This window comes from Phaseolus vulgaris, chromosome 1, assembly GCF_000499845.2.
Source record: "Phaseolus vulgaris cultivar G19833 chromosome 1, P. vulgaris v2.0, whole genome shotgun sequence".
In the NCBI taxonomy this organism is placed as follows: Eukaryota; Viridiplantae; Streptophyta; class Magnoliopsida; order Fabales; family Fabaceae; genus Phaseolus; species Phaseolus vulgaris.
Genome location: NC_023759.2, coordinates 6,029,742 through 6,052,523, shown reverse-complemented (window position 1 = coordinate 6,052,523; position 22,782 = coordinate 6,029,742). Strand labels below are relative to the sequence as shown.

Sequence of the window (22,782 nt, the reverse complement as noted above, 5' to 3'; positions counted from 1 at the left end):
TCTTTAACAAATATTGCAGGGTTATCTGATGGTGCTAGCATTCCAGATACAGTCTCCCAATTTTGGATTGATTGTAATTGGAATATTCCATTGTCTTTACAACAAATGTCTCATTTTTTTAATCATATTATGGTTAGGGAGGAACAGGATATTCCTAATTGCATTCTAGATGAGTCTGGTCATTTCACTCTTAAATAGGATATGACTTTTTTCTTGGAACCAGGACTCCCTATGGTTTAGGTAAATTCATTTGGTCTTCATATATTCCGCCTTCCTACAAATCAACATATTCAGAATAAAGGTTTGCATATATGTTCTATGTGTACGCTTTGTAAAGTACGGGAAATCTATTCAACATTTATTTTTTGATTGTTCTAATGTTTTGCATATTTGGAGTTGGGTTCGACATATTTTTCTTACTTCTCATTTCTCTAATAAGAATGATTTTCTTTCTTTTATTAAGAGTGATGGTAGTCCTTTGGTTAAATTGATTAAGTTTGTTGTGATAACTTTTTTTTATTTGGATGATATGGCGTATGAGGAATTATGTTAGATTTTAGGATAAGATTGATTTTTTAGGGCTATTTCGGTAATTAAAGATTTAACTTATCTAGTGGAAAATTCGTCTAAAGTTTCAATGAAGAATGATATGTTGGATTTCAACGTGATTAAGTTTTTTGGTATTAATACAACGTCTTTTTCTTGTTAGATGGGAGTTCCCTTCACCAGACTGGTTAAAATTAACATTGATGGGGTTGTTAGGGGATATCATGGTCTTGCTACTTGTGGAGGTATTCCCGTGGGAGTATGGGGAAGTTTATTAGTGTTTTCTTTGCGTTTCTTGAAGGTCGGACTATTGTGGTTGCTGAGTTTTATGGAGTTATACATGCTATAGAGGAAACTCAAAAGATGGGGCTCACTAATGTATGACTTGATTGTGATTCTGCCTTGGTTTGTGCGGCGTTTTCTACTAGGACTAATGTTCCGTGGTTGCTTTGTAATCGATGAAATACTTGTATTAATTACTGTGAAAAAATCAGGTTTAGAGTTACTCATATTTTTTGTGAAGGGGATGCGTGTGCTGATAAGTTGAATAATTTATGAGAATCATTTCATTGGTATAATAGGCTTCCATCTAGTCTGTTCTTAGAATTATTTATGAATATGTATAGTTTATCTATGTATCGTTTTTATTAACATAAGTTTTGATATAGTCCCCATATTATTTTTGTATTTTCTTTCTTTTTCTGATTTTTAATAATACTTTTTTTATGTGATGGCAGATGATTGTTGTTACTTGAGATGTTAACCTAATTGAGATGTCAAGTTGCATAGTAATACCTAATATGAAAACTTTTATGTAAAAAAAAAGTTTAGTCACATTAGAAAATTATATCATATATTTGATAAGTAAAGTTGTTGATATAATTTAAGATGAACTTAATACACACATTTGTAGGACAAAAATTAAATTTTAATATGCAACCTAGCTTATTAATTTTAAGTCTTATAATTAAATTTGAATATCATTTACTTTATTTTCAGTCATATTACCAAAACAAAATTAGTTCAAAGTTAATTTTGTTTAAGAAGTTGGATTCCAGATATGGACAGAAAACCACAATAACATCTTGTATTATTAACTTTTTTTTATATGTGGAATTATATTTAAAGATGTACAAGGTTGCATCACAAATTTTAAATGATGAATCTAAAATAAACCTTTTGGAGCTAAATCCAAGAAAACACATTTGTTTTCTTCCCCTGTTGCATTAATGTAGTTAAAAGGTTCAAAACTCCAGACAAAAGAAAAAAAAAACAAAAAAAGGTTGGCTTTTAGTTATTTGTTGCATTTGAAACCTTCAATTTTTTAAACTTACCTTCAATTCTATTTTTCAAAAAGTACACCAAAAGTTGTCAAATCAAAGCACCTTACATTATTAATTTTAACAAATTGTTATTTCCTATAAATAAATTTATGATCAAACATGATTTATTTTAAAATATATGGAACAAATTTTGCTGTTGGCGTTCACTTGTTTCACTACTAAAATTATAATTTTATTTTATTATAAATGAAAATGTTAAATTATAATTTTAACTTAATATTATTTATTTTTTATCAAAAATTCACATATTATATATTATTATGAATCTTAATATTCTAAGTGAACTCATACTTCAAATTTAATAATCATATATCATTACATTGTAACTTTAGTTAATGAAATTTATATTAATAGTTAAAATATTAGGATGGTTAAACTTTTGGTGTTGTTTGAGTTGTTTTGAGCTGCATTTTTTATTTATTATTGTAATTTTTGGTTTTTTATATAGGTTGAAATACAGTATTTTTTTATTTATTTTATTATTTACTAAGAAAAAAACATGAAAAATAACTTATAAAAAAATTAATACTAAAATATAAAAAGACTAAACCAAATTCACATTAAAAAAACATATAACCACAATTTCACTGAAGCAAAACAATTATATAAAACAAAAATACGAAAATTGATACTTATTACAAAAAATATCTAGAATAATAATAGAGAAAGAAACTAGTCAAACAATTTAACGTCTCTCTTTTACTTTTTTTTTTATATAAATCTATCATTACTATTTCTTCTTGTAGTAACTTACTCTTAAACGATTTATTATACTTAAAATTGATAGTTTCACAACTTTTTATACATTTTATCTCTCTTTCTCTCACAATCTAATGAATAAAATGAAGATAAGAAAGACTTGACAAGAGTTTTTCTTAGGGATTGAACAGTGTTGAACAGATTTTAGATTATTTAACTAAATTCATCAATTTAAATTATTTTTTGATGAGATGTTTATCAATTTAAAATAAGAGAGATGTGTTTATCCAGCTCCACCTAACCTTTTAAAGAGATAGACATAGGAAAGAATGTAGATGATCAGAAATGGTAAAAAGAAGAAAAGAAGAAAAATATTATAGAGAGAAACTCAGAAGCTAGGATCCTAAACAATTTGCATGCACGTACATAACAGCTACAAGATAAGATCTGAATAATGGGAAAGGGGAAAAAGCAGCAACATGTGGCTATACATTAACCTTGCTATGTCACAATAAAAAGCCTATTCATCTAAGCTAGTAGATCTTCAGAGAAGAAGAAGAAGACCTAAAGAACATGCAGATATAATAAGCTATAAATGAAGAAATGAAATCTGTATATATAATATATATGATATCATTTTGGATACGGGGATCTATAGGAACAGGTAATTGGATTCACTAGCTTCAGAATCTACTTTCAAAATTATATCAGAGCTTCTTTTTCTTATAATCCTTTATCCACTTAAATAGGGCAAATTTAACATCAAATTCTTTTTCAAACATTAGTATTACTAAATTTGTATCATTATTAAAGTCACCTTGAAGTCTAATATACCATCAAATGTTGATTTTTTTTAAAGTGTAAAATTATTTTTAAATGATTTAACTGTTGATAGAGTAGGTTTAATCAAGTTTAAGTTGGTGCTAAATATTTTTTATTTTCTAATAAATAAATAGTTGTTTTAGTGTCGGATTAACATAGTTTTAACCGACTATAAGAGAATCTGCTTAATATTAGATATTAATAAAATAGGCTAAACCAACTCTAAGTCAATTATAACTGTTTTTTAACAAGTAAAAATATATATGTTATTGAAAGATTAACTAAAATAAATAAGGTTATCTTTGAGCTAGTTTCCACTAATTTTATTTATTGTTAGTATTTATATTTATTTTTAGTAATGGTTAATTCGACAGTAATTTCATTCATCTTATTGTTTATTTTTTAAGTTAGTATTGATTAGTTCAACACAAATATAATATAGAGTTAATATTTATTTAAGTTAGCGTCGATTAAGTTGACTCTAGTTTATATATTATAAATTTGTGTGCATTCATGAAAACAAATAAGAACCGTAGATTATTTTTAATCCAAAGGTTTAGAAATATAATGTGTCTTAACACGGTATTACACTTTCACATTAGTGCATGCTTCATTTAACACATCAATACATCATTCAATCACATTATATTTTGAACTTTTTAAACACTCCAAATATATATAAAAATTCACTTAACAATAATAACCAATAATGAATTAGGTTTTTTAAAAAAATAATATTAAAACAAATGGCTTGAGCGAAAAAAAAATCGTTTGAGTGAAAATGAACCAACATGTACCTAGAATTTCCCCATTTTCGCTTAAACGAAACCTCATTTCGTTTGAGCGAAAATGGACCCGAGAGTACCTCATACTTTCATTCAAATTGTTATTTTATAAACCAAAGTAAAAAATTCCCTGCTAGAGTTGGATAATTACTCTAAATCGACATCAAAACAATCAATATTCAACAACATTATCCTTTAAGTGATTCATCAAACTATTTAACTATGCTCTTTGGATTTGTCTCACTTAAGTAGTGTGAGACTACTAAAATGAGGAGACATTCCTCAACTATGAGAAGTAAGGACGCTTATGGGAGAGATCAATCATATCATAGGTGGTATAGGTGGTATGTGTGTTGAATTGAATTGATTGTGTCTAAAAGATAGTAAACTTTATTATTATTTACTTATTATTTGAATAAATCAAGTAGGTCTACAATATTTGAAAATATTTTTGTATATATTTATTTATTTATTTATTGGATTTTAATTAAATGACATGTATATTTATTAAATAAAATGATTTTTTTTTTCATTCTAAACAATTTTAAAATATATTAGTATCGTTAGAATTATATAAATAATATGATTTATATGATTTTTTTATGTTGGATTGGATTTTTATTACTACACCAAAAACTATAAGTAGTAGTTATAACTTTTAATTAGCCTATAACTCTATCTACTTAATAACATAACAGTTTAATTATCACAATTCAATTTTTTGAAAATTGAATCGCATAAGCTATATATAACATAGTACATTGATACCTTTGATAACATTTTATTCATTAGAGTAGAAATCAGTATTTTATAATAAAAAACGAATAATTGATTTACAAATATTATTTAAAAGAATAATTTATACAAAAATATATCATCATATTTTAAGTAGTAAATTTATCTTTTATTTTGGCAAATAAATGTTATATTAAATTTTATAAAGTATCCTTTATATTATATTTTATTATTTAATTAAGTATATATATATATATATATATATTATATTTATTGGTTCATACAAAGTATGAACCAATAAACCCTAAACCAATAATTTAGTCACACGTTATTCATATCGTGTGACATGTTAATAGTGTGATGAGATTGATATCTATAAGTTATACATGTATCTTGTTGAATGATGATTAATTTAAATTAGCATCCATGCAAAACATAATTCAAAAGTAGATAATATTGTAGGGAGAGGAGGTGCATAGGATTGAAAATGGCAATGGAAGTTGCAAATTGTTCATTGTATGCAGAAGAACATGTATTGTTGTGTGTTTAATGAGAGTGTGGTAATGAAAGAAAATGAAATTAGGAAGATAAGGAAGAAAGGTATTTGATGCATGCATGGATATAGAAAATAGGATAACAGAGAGAGTGATAGAAAAAAAAAAAGGAACACGTGAAGGGAATTTGCAAGGGAAGGGGGGAATATATGCTGTAACACTGAACACATAAACGTAGTGTAGTTGTTAGCCACAGTTGATTCTGGCACATTGATGCTGACAACTCCTCATCAATCAAAAGGGTCCCCCACTCACATATATATAGAATGCATGCATCACTTCTTTTGTTTCACTCTGCATCCCTCACATTTCATATATTTCTTCATCCATATCACTAATCTCATCATCATAATCAAATAACCTTTAAACAACTTTTCAATTCTTTTAAACTTAATCACTTCTTTCTTTTATCCTTAGCTAATACGTCAACATTATATCAGAAAATCATAAAATAAAAACTAATTTTAGATATTAAAATTAATTAGTTATTATAATAATTAAATTAGAGATTATTTTAGTAATTAAAAAAAATTAGTTTTTAAATTAATTTTTATTATTAAATAGTTTCTAAATTGATATTTAATTAGCTACCGGAGTTTTAAGTATCAATTATTTGAATTTTAAATTTGGTAGTAAAAACTTTAATTAGATACCAATTTAGAAATCATTTAACAATAATAAAAATTAATTTAGATTTTTTTTAATTTTTAAAATAATCTCTAATATAATCAGTATAGCAACTAATTCATTTTCATATCTAAAATTGGTTTTTATTTCATGATTTTTCAGTAATGATATGTCCCTTGGAATGGTGATATAGGAAACAAACATAGTCATTTTCAATTTTATAGAAAATTAAGAAAAATATATATATAACCCATTATCTACGAATTTTGTATTTTTTTTACTATACACAATTTTTTTTATCGTATGAAATACCAATTTTTTTTTGAGTGAAACTCAGTCTTATTTCAAAAGAAATTAATAATAATAAATATAACACTTGAAGGTGGAAATTCATAAATTTTAATAAATATAACTAATTATTCGCTTAATTATTATTTTGATCATTAAGTTTTATAAAAATCTTTAATTTTTTTCTATTGAATTTTTTTAAAAAAAATTGGCACTTTTATATTTTGTTAAATCTGTAACTTTAGAAGCAACTATCCTTAAAAATGAAAAAAATACCATTTATTAAGTCTGTGTATAAATACATTAAAAACAATTAATAATTTACTAAAAAAATAAGAAAAAATTATCTTTCAACAGAAAAAAATTAGAGAAAGTATGGACAATTAAAATCTAGATTTAATAAAATATACAGAACCAAAATTGTAGATTGAAAAGAAAAGAACAAAATTAAAATGAAAATGTTAATTTTGAATAAATTTTTGAAGAATAAAAAAAAATGAAAATTTTGGGAGACGAGCTTCTGGTTCCATGATAACAATCACTCATTCATGCATCACTATACATAATCCATACAGTCACATCAACCTAATTGTTATGATTAAAACATCACACTTACTGTGCCATAAGGACACACGATTCGTTACACACACCCCCCAAACATTACCTTACACACCTACCCACACCAATCTATATCAACTCTTTTTTTTTTCCTCACCATTAATATCTTTAATTATATATTAAAAAAGTAAGATTAATTATAATTTATTTGGCAAAATCATCTTACAAAATGATAATTATTGTAACTTGTATATTATATAGTAAGTTCAAGAATGTGAATTTGTCTTACGTATGCATAAACTTTTAGCATGAATTAGAGTACTGTACGACCTAGGTTGAAAGATCTTAGTATTTTATGTGTTTGTTTTATTTGGTGTTGTTTTGTTCTACTCTTCTTGCGTTTGAGAAGGGGTAAAACAGAATTAAATATAAATTAATTATTATAATATTTTTGGAGTGATAAATAAATTGGAAAAAAAAAGAGTGACGTCAGGTGACATAACCTCCCCTGTCTGTGACGCAGTTGCAATAGAAGAATCCCTTTGAAAACATGCGTGCGTGGTGGAACGAGTCAAGAAGGTCCCACTGGCACTGACAATGACCAAAACGACCTCGGCAACTTCACCCTTATGCTATCCCTCTGCATATTAGGATTGGGGTACCACGATTTGACGCTGGGACCTTTTCGTAATTCCAACCCCTTCCACGTGGCGGCCTCTCATTTGCTCCCTCCTCTGTCGTAGAATGATTTGACTGCGCGCAGAGGCTGAGGATCAGGGATCTTGACGTCACAAAAGGCATGCATGAATAGGGTCCGTCTGATGGAGATGGAAATGATGCGATCAATCGCACGGACTACGAGACTCTACCTGCTGCCATCACACGCTCCAACTTGGACCCTAGTTAGCGTGCTATGCTATTCTACGCTACGTATTTATTATTTCAAAATAATATTATTAATTATTATTATTATATAATAACTATACTATATAGTATTGACTGGTTATGAATAGGTCTGACAAAATTAATTCGATTATTAAAATTAAAATATTGCATTTTCATTTATCCCCAGAAAGTGATGTCACTGGAATTTTTACTCTATCTTCTTCTCCATCACACTGTTATTTTCAAGTTACACCACACACCAAAAATAACAAGGAATATGGGTTTATTATCATATGTAAATTAAAACTATCAATGTTTTTTTATTATCTATTAATAATAGGATACAAGGTGTTCAAATTATTGTGGTTATTAAAAATAAAATAAATTATTTTTTAATGATAAATAATGATAAAGAAGTGATAAACTCTTTTTTAAAAACTGATATATTTTCAATTTAATTTTATGTGAGGATTTATTTCTTATCCTACTATATCTACTATCTCTATAATATGGCCAAAATAATAAAAAAAATAGTTTTATTGAGAATATTTGCATAACAAGACAAAATATTCAATTCAGAAAATTATCTTCAATGTGTTTATAACCATATTTCTTCTTCTTCTTCTTCTACACATTTTCATAATCATCTTAAGAAACCTGTTTTGAAATTCTTTCTCATCGTCTTCATTGCCATGATTATAAAGTGATTAGTTCAGCACTAGAAAAATAATAAAAATAACGTTACACTATTTTGGTAAAATCATTAAAAAATTATATAAAATGATGAATAATAAGAAATTAAAGTAGTGTTTATTCTTAAAAAAATTGTTTATTTTAATATATTTTTTAAAGATGACATGAAGATTGAATTAAAGTAGTTGAATTGAAGGGTTTGTTGGGTAGAAGAAGAGACATTAATTATTAATTATGAACAGCATTAATATCTTAGATGTTTAAGGAGTATAAAAAAGTAGGTGTTATAAATGAATTGAATTGGAATTTGGAAGGCCTGTGATGAGAAGAATGCGTGAAGAAGAAAGAAAAAAGATGAATTAATGCAAAAAAGATTGTGATATTGGAAAAAGATAATCTGGGAGTGTTCCAAAAAGTGTTGGTGATATCATCATGATCATCATCATCACTCAATTTAATTGTTTCTTCTTCCATAACTGACTCATCTTGCTTTTCCTTGTTCCTGCCATTTCAGGCATGCATGCATGCATCTCACCTTTCTTAATGGAACCCTCATTCAATTCAATTCCCATAAACATCTTAAACACTCCTTTTCTCATTAGTTTATCTAAGAACCCTAATTAGTTATTTATGTTTTCAATGAAAGGTTTAATCATCATTTTGAAAGAACAATACTTAATGTTTGTATGCATTGTCTGAAAAAAAGCTCTTAAGATTCTTAAATTAAGCATTTTAAAATCAATTTTAGGTGTTAAAAAATAATAATTTAAAATTTTTAAAAATAATGTTGAAGAAAAATAATTTTAGGGACTAAAACCAAAATTCAAATATTTCAAAAAGAGTATAAAAGTGAATTCAAATTTTGGGATGATGAAAAACAAAGAAAAAAAGTTTTAGGGACCAACAATAAATTAGTAAGCCTTTTCTAATTTAATTATTATAAAATTTTATTATTTTGCACTACTCTCTCTTGAAATTGAATCCATCATTAAAAAATAGACCTAGACACATTCCAGAACAAATATATTTTAATTCTGTATTGTATTTCAGAATACATATATTAATATATTTTAAATTTGATATTCCAAAATGCATTCATGAAAAATAAATTATAAAATGTACAATGTATTTATTTTTTAAAAATAATTTTTTTTTAAAATTTATATTTAAGAATATACGTATAAAAATTGTGTTCTGAATTGTACATTACAAAATAAAAATTATATTCTAAATAGTACAACTTAAAATGTAAATTTAAAAATTTTAACTTTTATGGGAGTGCAGCTTGAAAATAAGAGGGTGTGGAATGCAACTTCCATGATTTAAATCCACAGATACCCAATTCAGAAACTTGGCCCATTAGTTTCTTTTGTCTTGAATATACTTTTGATATGTATTTTAAATTAACTTATAATTACAATTCTCTAGTACTTTTTTAAATTAATATCTACATATTTTAATTTTTAAAATTAATTTTTAATTTTATTATAATTATTTCTTTTAATAGATTTTTTTACCTGACATTTTGAATTCTCTTTTTTATCAACAAAAATCTAAATTTATTAATTTGCTTTCAATTTGTTCTAATCAAAACTCATCAATCAAAATTTCAATTTCACAAGACATTAAAAAGAATCTCATGTTGAATCCTTTAATTCCAGACTATATAATGCTTTTTAAGTTTGTTTAAATTTTTAACTTTCTTTTTAATGTAATTTTGTAATCATTTTTAAACATTATAAAGGAAGAATCTTAGGGATTTATAAACCAAAAAGTGACAAAAAGAATTTTTTATAGTGATTAAAATTAAATTTAAATATAAATTTATACAGAAAATTAAATCACATATGAATAAAAATATAATTAAGCCTTAAAATATTAAAAAAAAAACCTTTTAATATCTTCCAAGCCTATTTATTTGATGGGAAAATTAAAATTGAAAATTTGGAAAGGTTACTACTATCAATTACCAAATCTACAATTTTCCTTTGCTGATTTATGTTTCACCCTTTGCCTTTATATTTCTTATAATTTATTTCTTGCATTTACTTTTAAAGTTTCATTATTTATTTGTTTTTCAAGTTATAGAATATTTGTTTAATTTTTGCATTTCTTGTTTTAATAATCTCTTTATACAAAATAAAATATTTGATAATTACTTTAATCACTTTGACTATACACAAATTGATTTTATATATATACATACAATTTAACTACTCTTAAAACAATGAATGAGATTTATATTGTCATATTTAAAACAATCAAATTTATTATTAAATTTAGCTTTAGAGATGTATTGAGTGTGTTTTTGTAAATATTCAAAATGGAAAAGTTTATGACAATTTTAGCCTAAATAAAAAAGAACATATATAAGATTCAACAGTTAATACATTACTTTTTAGTTAATTCTTACTTTTTCTATTTTTATCACATACAATTTATCAATTCCAATATAAAATAAGTCATATTTTCTTAAAATTTTAAAATAAGATAATCATTTTATAATAAAATAAATTATTTTAAAATTGCTTTTCACCTTAATCTATCAAAATATGAAACTTATACAAGGTGAATTTATTATTTTTTTTCTAATAATTTGTCTCTATTATCACTTTTAGTTATTGTTGTTAAATAAATAATAATATAATATTAATTTATAATATAAAATTGAATCTAATTTCATCAAATTAATTTATAAAATACAATTCGATCATATATATTTTTTAGTTGATGCGAAATTATTTAATGCGATCATATATCATGTCAAACTTAATTCTACTCATTCTTGAATTTCTTCTAAAGTCATATAAAAGTATAACAAAATAGTTATATATATATATTTATTTTGAATTGTACTTTTATGTCTTGATCTTTGACTGAACTTATAATGTTCTTGTATATGGGACTAAGACAATAAAGGTAACCGGTTGAACAATTGATTTCTCCTCTTCGACCGTTTTTCACTTTTTATTTCCTTCACTCCCAAGTCTCGAGTTTTGGTTCTCGGTCGCAAATGTACATGCAAAAGGTACTCTGATGTGTAATGAGTGTTGTATTGATTACATACCTTTGCTTTGTCTGATGTGCTTATTTATATAGTTTGTTATGGATTATATTATTGATGGTCAATATTTAATGCTTATAATCATCAAAATGAAAATATCTTATTTGTTGCACATTCTTTTTTACCTTGAGACTTTTATCCTTATCCGGTCGAACAACCTTCAATACCAAGTGTTATAAATCATTCCCTATTGGTACATATAGAGATTTGATTGTGTAAATTTTTCTTAATTTCCATTTCAGCATCAATGCAACTTTCTTTTTGTTTTGTCACATATTTTTTACTAATCTACTAAATCAATGACTAATTTGTTAGTGGTAATGTTACTCTTGTTAATCAATGAGTTTAATATGTGTGGGAGATCCCACATGATAAAGAAAGACATTTCATAGTATAAAAGTGAATGCAAATATCATCTTATGATAAGTTATACGAGGTTGAATTAACCTTAACCTTAAAATTCACTTTTGAATAAAATGGTGCTCACTTACAACTTAGAGTTTGGACTAATGTAGAAGTTTTATTTTTCAAGCCAAAATTTGAATACAAGTGGACCAATGCACATACTATGAAAGAATCTTACAAATGAATTGCAAAATTCAGTTCAGCCACCTAAGTTTTCAGTGATTTGAGAGCATAGCTTGAAACTTAGAGAGAGAAACATTGTGATGATTTCATCGTTTTTGGAAGTTGAACACTTTGATTCCAAATGCAAAAATAAGTGCAAACAAAACTGAGAAACCAGCCACCACAACTGCAACTACTCCAAGAAAATCATGTTCAAACCCAAAATAACTCTTCACAAATTCTTCAACCCTTAATCCATTCTCAAGTGTGTTCATGTCATCTCCATATTGGGAAGCCACCAATCCATACAAGGTCCATGCAACAGGGCAAATCCAATAGTACCATTTCCACCATATTGGTATTCTCTGCATATATAGTTTTGTTCCCAAAATGAATTTCATGTTAGGTAAAAGATGTTACATAAGTTTTAAAATTTGATTAGAATGCATAAACTATATCCATTTTCTTCAAACTGACATCCAAGGATTGTAATGTGCTATAAGATTATTTAATTTTACAATAATTACTTTAAAACATTGTATATAAGATATGCTTTTTATATTCTAATAGAAGAAAAAATAATCATGTTTTAAATATAAACACATTTCAACTAATTTCACTTTACTTAATGATTTTACATGTTTAAACTTATACACCATCTTCAATAAACTTAACAGAGTAATTTATATAATTTTTTTATTTTATTTTATGAAATCTAGAAAACTAAATGAACTCAACCAGTGTTTTTAATAACAAAAGTTAAGTGTTTTTGTTTATAGTTGTATTGATGTAATAAATTTTGATTTTACTGAGAATTCAAAAGATATTAATATTCTCATTTCTAATCGATATTGGATCTTCAACACATCTTCTAACGCCGAACATAACAGCTCGTGTGTGAGATAACATATTATGGGTGGTCCGATAACGACCCGTTAGCGAGTGACACAATAAGCCCAAAAAACACTCGTTATGATAGGTTTTAAATGACTCTGATACCATATTAGTATTTTCATTTCTAGTCGACGTGGATCTCTAACAAAAGTTTCTATTAGAATTCACACAATTCACATGCAAAAATACATCAAAGATCCGAATAAATGTGTATTGCTGTCAATTATTTTAAGAAATTTCACTTGTTCTGTTTTTAGAACCAATATTCTTGATGCACTAACTAGCATATGCCTAATAAATATCTTTGAAAAGATGTGAAAGTTAGAGGGAAAGTTGTAACAAACCGATAAGGGAATGATGAAGCCTGAGAAAAGGCACCATACTGCATAGAATGAGGTGGACAATATGCCAGCAATGTGTGGGTTAGGAGTTATGGCCATGGTCATCATACCATAGAAAGTGTAGTATAAGAAACTGAAGTAGGTGTAGTAGAGGTTCCAGAACACCTTTGATGCTGTCCATTCAAATCCCATCATGGCATATACTATGATACCATATATCAGAGCCTGAACCAAGATGTGGGGAAGCTCTATAATAACCTGCACTTCATCATATGCAACCCTTAAAATCTCATCATATGTGTCCCAGAAATTGTATCAGGTCAGAAAGTATGGTCTACTTTTGATTTAAAGTAAGTTTACATGGTACTTTAATTCAAAGTTAAACATATAATTTATTTTCTACCAGATTTTCAATTCATTCTTTGTATGTAAAAACTTACTACATCAGTTTCTATATATGTAAACATACTATATCAACTCAGTCTTTGTGTCAGAGTTAACTCCTTGCATATTTTTAATTTGTTCTTTATAAACTCTAACACATTTTTAATTTTGTTTCTGTTCCGATATATCCAATAGTCTCACGTCGCCTAGGAGTCGAAACGAAATTAAGAAAAATTTAAATACACCTTCATCTACCTTCATCCTTAAATCTCTGAGATATCTTTTAAGGACAAAACTGTGATGAAGCTCTAAACTCTAAAGCGAATAATATTTCAGATGTATTGATTGACCCTTGTTATATCATTTTAATGAACTTGAGTCGGAACAATTTGTTTATGTAAGGACTAAATTAGACCAAATTAAATTAAGAATGTATAACACCTCATTTTGAATAAATTTTTATGTGTAAGATGTAAATTGAAGACTAAAACTATTTATTATTTTGAGAGATTGTGATAACTATTTGCCAATTGAAGTGGAGTACTAATACCTGTGAAATAGCATATGGTAAAGCAGAATACATTCCTGCAGCTCTCTCCCTGTAGAAGACTGTTCTCTCAATTGCTACTATAGGCTGCACTGAGGCACCATTTACAACCCCAATGAAGGTAACAGCAGCATACATTGAACCCATTGCATCAAAAAGATCTTGTTCCTTTTTCCTGAAATTTTTTGTTTCAAATGTTGAGAATTTTTCTTTTTAAATCCATATGCACCCTCTAGTAATACATTTAATTTGGAACAGAACGACCCTGTGAAGGTTTTTACTGATAAAAGAATTGAAAAGTAAGAATCAATAAAAGTTAGTTTGTTTTGGATTTTTTTTTTTCAAATTTACTCAAACCAATAGTGAACACCCATGTGAGATCTTTGAACCAATAGTACATTGTGATGAGTTTTTATTTTATTTTCCAAATACCTTTTCAAGCCAACGTTCAAAAATATCAGTCCAAACAATAAGCCTGTTGTTGTGGTAAATAGGAGTCTAACTGCAGTATATGATGTGTTCCGCCAATATGACAAGTGTTGTTTCCATAGGCACGCTAAGAGTTGTGCCATGAAACTCTGTGAATGCTGACTATGAAAATATAGATCTCTTGAACCTTGACATGGTACACCAAGCTCCTGAATCACTCTTTTATTTCTCCTGATTAATAAATGGGAAGCATCAGAACCTATTCATGATCTTTCAGCACTTTTGCATTGAGATCCTGAGCTCAGGAATATATAACATTTAAAAGGCCAATTTGGTTGGAGAAAACACTTTGTTTTTATTTCCTGTCTTCACAATCTCTGACAAATGTGTCATCTTATTGTAAGGAGACAGTGAAAACAACAGCAGCATGTTTCTTGTACAAAACTTTAGAATCAGAGAAGGTAAAATAAGATGACATTTTGCAATAATTTGAGAAAAAAACCCCTCATGTTCTCATGAATATGGAACATTGAACTATGAAGCTTTGGCTCAAGACATCTAAAGAAACAAAAATTATTGCTTATTTCCAGCCAAATATTTGCTGTTCAGGTAATATGTTATAAATGATAGTGGTGCAACTAAGGAGTCTAACCTGTGTAGTTCTGAATTTTTGTACACATCTGTGAAGTCAATCTTAAGGCTTGCCTCTTTTGCCGCTGATGTGACTTCCAACATCCAGGTTGCTGGATTATAACCATCTTTGATCTGAGGAACTCCTTGAACAGACTATGGTAATCAATAAGTAAATATGTTAATGATATAGCAGCAACTAGTATGCTCAATTTACACTAAAAGGTATTTGAGCCAGATTCTCCAGCAATGTTTAATCATTGACATGAGACTTACCTCAAAGTACTGGATCAGATGGGAAGAGTTGCTGCCAATTGGACCAGAATATATCTGCTCCCCTCCCAATTTCAGAAGTAACAGCTGCAAAGGTTGGTATTGAAGTGCTTAATTATTATTTCATATATGTAGCATGGTAAGAACCTTGGAAGAATCACATCAGGAAAGATAATTACTATAGTTGAGTTGAGAGTCTCAGACCTCATAGACTTTACATTAGAATCTCATGCTTTTCAATGTAGGACTTAAGTTGCATATCATGCAATTGATCCTAACAGTAAGACTTCTTACCTCATCAAAGGCGTCAAATATATCGATACTTGGCTGGTGGATGGTGCACACCACAGTTCTACCTGTGTCCACAGTGTTCCTCACAGTTCTCATCACAATTGCAGCTGCTCTAGCATCAAGGCCAGAGGTTGGCTCATCCATGAAAATTATTGATGGGTTGGCTACAAGTTCAACTGCAATTGTAAGCCTCTTGCGCTGTTCAGTTGACAATCCAGTCTGTCCTGGCAATCCAACAAGTGCTTCTCTTAATGAATTAAGCTCTACAAGTTCCATAACTTCCTCAATGAACATCTGCATAAGTGAGTTGAAGTCAATAAGCTGTAATACTTCTAATAATACATTTTAGTGCTTGTCAAAGGTTGCTGATCCCTGAATAACTTTTGTGCACTTTGAGCAATATTATGATATTTTGGACCTTAACCAAGTCTGTTAGAACTTGAATACTTGAGAAGATTTCAAAGCAAAAGATTTGTCTTTTATGTGGAGAGTCTCAAAGACTATTATATCAAGTAGTTTATTTTACACACTTTAAGAATCCACCTCCATGGTAACTTTTACTTTGATGCTAAACCTTTTCTCTTCGCCAACTTTACTATCACATATCGGTTTACACCATAATCCTGCCTATAGGTAACCCTTTCTATAGTACAACTCTCAATGGAAACATCAATTGAGAGGACTTAAGCATATGAGGAGAGTCTAATCTGAAATACTAGTCCATCAGGTTAGAGAATCTCAAAGTACTACATAAACAGAGACTATTGAGGTTGTTGTTGTTGAGCAATTATATGATATTTGATTCAGTTTTATTTTAAATCATGAAATTCATGGCTCTAGTTTTGAAAACAAAAGTGTCCTAAAGCTACCTTTCTAGTTTCTTTATCAACTTCTGGAGATAAACGAAGCCATGCTGAGTATAGCAAGGACTCAAAAACTGTAACATTGGGTGAGTGGATATCAAGTTGTTCACAATATCCTGATATGCGAGCAAATGTTTCTTGTTTCTTTGGGTATCCGGATATTGTGATGCTTCCTTCAATGTATCCACTTGTTTTCCTTCCAGACAGAACATCCAGTAGAGTAGTCTTGCCAGCACCACTTACACCCATCAGAGCTGTTAGCACCCCTGGCCTAAAAGCACCATTAATACCTTTCAGAAGTTCAAGACGATGCTCACTGATTCCTTGACTTTTCATTTCCTACAATTATGATAACATAGTCAAAAAGTGTATTATAGAGTATATTGCTGGCTTTTTTGATACTTTTAAACAGGTTAAACTAAGTATTTGATCCATAAATGACACTTAAGAGTTGAGTTTTAGTCCTCATACAACCTTACTAGTACTGGTAAAGATAGGTATGTGTTATTACTATGCTTCTTAAGTTTTATCTCAAAAAGTTGATGTTTCAATCCTTATACACCCTTTTAGGAACTAAAACTTAATTTGTTTTACACATTCCTAAATGAGTGTTACCTACAAGGACTAAATGAATAATTTAACCTTTTAAATGTGACTAATTAAGCATAAACAGAAAGGTTAATTGAAATATATATTAAACATAGGTACCTGTGGCATGTCTACAGAATATCTTATCTCGTCAAAAGTGAGGAATAGAGGTTGAAAAGGAAGAACCATGCCTCTCCTTCCACTATCACTAGCTTTGTTGTTTTTATCAACTTCTCCAGAAGAGGGCCTGGATGATGGACTTGCTTCTTTGTCCATCTTTGTATCTGTTTATCATCATGTTATGTTATTTATGGCTTAGAACTTCAAGTTATAAGCACAGAACCTATAGCTTAGAACTTAAGTACTCACCAGAAGAATTCTTTCTTGTTGGTAACTGAATGAACTCTTCAGCCATTGAAGCATTTCTCTCGAGCAACTTCTCTTCGGATAGCCCTGCTTGATCCTTTCTGAATGCTAAGCAAGATATTCAATTATCAGAATGCATTTGTGTTCAGAAAAGAAGTTCTACTAAAGATCACAGCTTAAAGATGGCACTTACGACTGAGATATTGCAAAGCCAGGGTGAAGAGAAAGTTGAAGAGAAAAACATAACCAATCAAAGCTCCTATTCCAATCCAATACCAATACGCTTGTGGGAAAAATCCACGAGATTTCAGTATCAATACTCCCAATGTTTCATTGGAATTAGGACTAACCTGAAAAATATCTCAGCCAATTATCTTACATAAATATAATTTTCCTTAGCTCATTCTTCTTCATAGAGCTTCTTCACCATTAAAAACAAAGGGTATTGATTACCTTTCTCCAGCTATGCCCAAGAAACTCATTCACAGCTATAGCATTTTGTCCATACATCATTGGTGAGGACCAGTAACCCCACAGAAACCATTTGTGCACATCCTCTAATGCAAAAAATGAAAGTTTTCAAATTAGAAAGGTTCACTAGATTAGCCAACTTTGAAGTTACACTACCATTTTCTCACCTCTTGAAATCACAAATCCTCCGAGAACTGTAACTGCAAGAAGTGCAAATGTGCCAGCAGTGTTTGCCACGACAATATCCCTTCCTATTGCAGCCATCAACCGAAACAGTGCTGATGCCATCTGGTTAACGCAAAAGATTACCAAGTATTGTTTTACAAACCTGCCAATAAGATTTCTCATTAGATTCCAAAAGTAAGTGAGTAATAGCATATTTGAGGAATGAGGACAAATGATTTAGGCCTTACTTGTTCATTGTTTTCAAAAACAGTTTTCTATTTTCTAAAATTTATTTGTCCCTCCAGCACATATGAAAATGTTTGCCTTCTAAGGAAACTTCTGTTTTCTAAAAGTTTGTTTCTTGAGTACTTGAACAAAACTTTTGGAGAGAACAAAAAAAGAGGATGAGAAAATATCTTCCATCTGTTTCTGTTTTTTGGTTTCCAAAACACTCGTTTTAGAACAATTGTTTTCTTTCTAAAACAAAAATGTAATAAGAGAATCAAACAAGTCCTTAGTTTCTTCTTGCCTGACAATATTTGGATCATAGCCAATGGCATAATAAGAGATACATTCCCAGATGGAAACCTCTACAAGGGTTAATGGTATTTTGAGGATCCATGGTGGAAGAGAATAAGCCCATGAAGGATAAAGGCGGTGGTCTCTTTGCTTGTAAAAGACAGGAAGTTTCATGATGGTCATATTCAGTTCTGATATTCCATTGAACATTGCAACAGTGACTGTGAAGAATAGAGCACCCATGTAAGTTTCTGCATCTGCCTTGGTATAGTGACTCATCTTGGTTCGGAGAAATAGTGTTGTTGTCAAGATAGCTAAATAAGTAAGCTGAAAAGGCAGAACAAGACATGCTTAAGGGCACATAAAACACAAATAAAAAAGAAGAAAATGATAAAGTGTTTTTAACCTTTTATTCATGAACAAAAAAGCATTTTTGAACTTCAAATATAGTTTGATAATGTTACTCACTTGTGTGGCTTTGAATATGTAGACAAAGGAATTTCGCTTCATAAGCAAAAATTCTCTGCTAGCACAAGCCCTCAACAGCTCTTTCTTGTTAACACCATACTTCTTTGTGGTCAATGCATTTGGATGGCACTTAGACTTGTCAAAAGGATTTTCCATTTCATCTCCAAGTTGTTTACCTATGTGAAATGACTGGAAGGCTTCAGCAAAATCCTTGACAGTGACAAAGCTATACGGTTCATCTTTATGTGCCCAATATTGCCATTGATCTTTTCTTGATGTCACCTAATGAAGAGGGAAAAATTTACTCTATCTTCACAAAAGCAAGGGAAAATTTTGAAAGGAAGATTAAGTGAATCACACTCATACTTCTTGTAAGAAGTCAGCAACTCCTTTTCTTTCAGGACACTTGAAACCCATTGATTCAAAAAACTCGAGTACATTTTCTCTTGGACCTTGGTACACAATTTGCCCATCTGTTAATAATATTATATCATCAAATAGTTCATAAGTTTCTGGTGCTGGCTGTAACAAGGACACAAGTGCAGTTCCATTCAAAATATGGATGGATTGCCGGATAGAGTTGACTATCTGAAAAGTTGTGGAACTGTCCAAACCAGTTGATATCTCATCCATGAAGAACACCCTTATAGGTCCAACCAGCATCTCCCCTAAGCATTATTCACCAAACAATTTTGTTCAATCAACATCACCTTATAAGTTTCATTTTGTCATGTTTTTTCTTGCCAAATAGAGTTTACCTGTTGTGAGTCTCTTTTTCTGCCCTCCTGAGATACCTCTTATCATTTCATCTCCAACCATAATGTCAGCACACAATTCAAGTCCCAAAATCTGCAATATTCCATAAGAGAGTATGTAAATCTTTTCTTGTTTCACGAGTATTTTATAGCTGATGAGTCTGGACTTTTACCTTAAGTATGTAGTCAATGACCACACTGTTCTGCTGCCCTTCTAGTGCTGCTGCCTGCAATGAACAAGTAATGAAACAATGCAGCTTCTTCAAAATTCAGTGTGTTCTCCATTTCAAACATAAAGATTCAAGGCTTCCTTTTCGATCTTATTTCTCACCTTCATATATGCATCAACATCAGGATCTGGTTCAATGTTTTCTTCCTTCTCTCTTCTAAGTAGGTCAGTCAAGATCTCTGTTAAGTAGTAAATTTCAAAATTCTGATTAAGAACACTATTTTTTTTAGATATATTTAAAAGGTTTATGCATTCTTTTGTTCACAACTACCATAATTGTGTCCAATCCCTTGACATCTTGCTGAGAAAGCCAGTGTTTCTCTCACAGTCATTTCTCCAATGTGATTATCATGTTGACTTATGTAAGCTGATGTCCTTTGTGGCACAAACTCCTCAAGCCCATGTCCATTGTATGTTACTCTCCCAGAATGCTGAGGTTTCATCTCCAATCATATTAATTACTATAATTCAGGAAGTACTCAACTAAAACTATGGTTACTATAGTTAGAGAAATATAACAGTTACTCTCTCAAAATTTATTACTAAAATTGGTTTCCTTACCTTCAAATCTTTACCAAGTCTTCCAGCCAATGCCAACAGCAATGTGGTCTTTCCAGATCCTGGTGGCCCTAAAAGCAATGCCATTCTGCAAAAATCTCAACATCAGAACAAGAAAATATCTAGATGCTCCTTTATTGTTGATGAGTTCCTAAGAGACATGGATCCAATGAGTCTCGAGCCATGAGTCAATCTATAAATATTGATACCATCTTCAATTCAAAACCTTAAACATTAGATTTGTATGCCTTTCTTTCTTTTTGTATATTGTTCACCTCACTCATCCACACTTGAATTTCTCACTTTTACCATGAGTTTTTTCAGCTAAGAATTTTTCTTTTGCAAAATAACAAACAAAGAAGATTTTTTTGAAGTCACCTTTTAGGCTTTATGATTCCACTAACATTCTGCAGGATATGTAACGGTTTCTTTGGACTTTTAATCATGTGAAGAGAATTTAAGAGTCCCTGAACAAAAGAAAGACCGAAAAAAATAAATAGATCAAAACTATTATATGAATAAAGGAACCGTATGTGAGATTTGAATTACCTCAAGCACATTCACAAAGAAGTTGAGTAAGGTAGGCAATGCTCTGCTTCCAACATAAACTTGTGCTTCAACATTTATATGCTCAAATCGAACTTCAATTGTTGGAATTTCAAGCCCAACTCTGAGTTAGTTTAACATAGCAAAACTTTAGGATTTGGATGCTTTCAAAACACTGTATGCTTCAGCTCTCAAATTACACACAAAACAATTTAGTTCTTTCGAGGTAATTTTCTCTAGAGTTTGTGAAAATGTTTTCTGATTTTAGCTTACTTTTAATACAAAATTGTCACCTAGTTTTCAAAAATTTATATAAGAAACTGTGAAAATGGAAAAACAAACCTGCTTTTAGTGTTTTCTATAAAAAAGTTTGAAAACAGAAAATTAAGTAAAATGTCTATTTGATAAACTTCTCAAATAAGTACACAGGAAAAGAAAATAAACTCCAAAATGAATCAAGTTTATGTCATTAGTTAAAATGAGTTAATTCATTTTGTTTTCTACTTCTCTCTAGGTAGAAATATTGAAAATGGAACAACAAACAACATGATATGACAACTTTGTAATTAAAGTAAAAAGAAAAAGAAATAAAAACAGACAGAAAACATTTTCATCTCATCCAATTGGTAGTGTCAATGATGAATCCTACAAAGACTCACCTGTTCATCCTTTCCCTGAGCTTCAACAAGAACCTCTCATTATCTTCTTCTGCTATCTTCACAAGTCTCTCTAGAAGGCTCTTTCTCTCTGATAACTCCAATTGCTTGATGTCAACCTCTTCTGCTTTCCCTTCCACTTGGTTGAGCACACTTCTCTTGGTGCATGCCCTTGCAAGGAGTCTCTCTATTGCCACACACTTGAGAGTTTCCTCATCTTCTTCACGTTCAGAAGTTGAGAAAACCCCCATGCAATGGTTTCTCCACATGTCAAACCCTCTCCCTCGTTGACCCTCTACTCTACGTGTCTCACTACTCTCCATTGATCTCATACAAAAGCAACACTAGAGAGGTACAAAACTAAACCTTTACCATAATGCTGCTCTCACATTTCACTACACAAGATTTCCTTTTTCTCTCTTGTATGAATGACTTTGAAGAATGAATACATGTTTGTTGGAATTTATAGAGGGATCTCAAGAGGGGTTGACATTTTATGATTGAATGGATAAAGAAAAAGGGAGATTAAAACAAAGCATGGCATCTCTAGTAGTTGCACTATACCAGTAAAACTACGACTCTGTCAAAGACTTTATTTGTCATATTGTATTTGGCCATAACACAAGTTATTGGTGAGACAAAG

The 22,782-nt window shown here is 29.5% G+C and overlaps 1 protein-coding gene across 1 annotated transcript; it reads right to left on the bottom strand.

Moving 5' to 3' along the window:
- Positions 1-12,026: 12,026 nt before the first annotated feature.
- Positions 12,027-22,659, bottom strand: LOC137813355 (pleiotropic drug resistance protein 1-like). Its single transcript, XM_068615538.1, has 24 exons — positions 22,143-22,659; positions 21,487-21,607; positions 21,316-21,404; positions 20,941-21,025; positions 20,651-20,810; positions 20,482-20,558; positions 20,324-20,377; positions 20,154-20,244; positions 19,762-20,063; positions 19,396-19,677; positions 18,938-19,254; positions 18,411-18,571; positions 18,226-18,329; positions 17,966-18,122; positions 17,776-17,880; positions 17,527-17,690; positions 16,825-17,157; positions 15,959-16,249; positions 15,668-15,751; positions 15,414-15,547; positions 14,765-14,992; positions 14,336-14,507; positions 13,405-13,659; positions 12,027-12,531 (listed from the first exon to the last, which is right to left on the bottom strand). Exons 1-24 carry the CDS (start codon positions 22,469-22,471, stop codon positions 12,274-12,276), a joined length of 4,353 nt encoding a protein of 1,450 aa, XP_068471639.1. The 5' UTR covers positions 22,472-22,659; the 3' UTR covers positions 12,027-12,273.
- Positions 22,660-22,782: the final 123 nt, after the last annotated feature.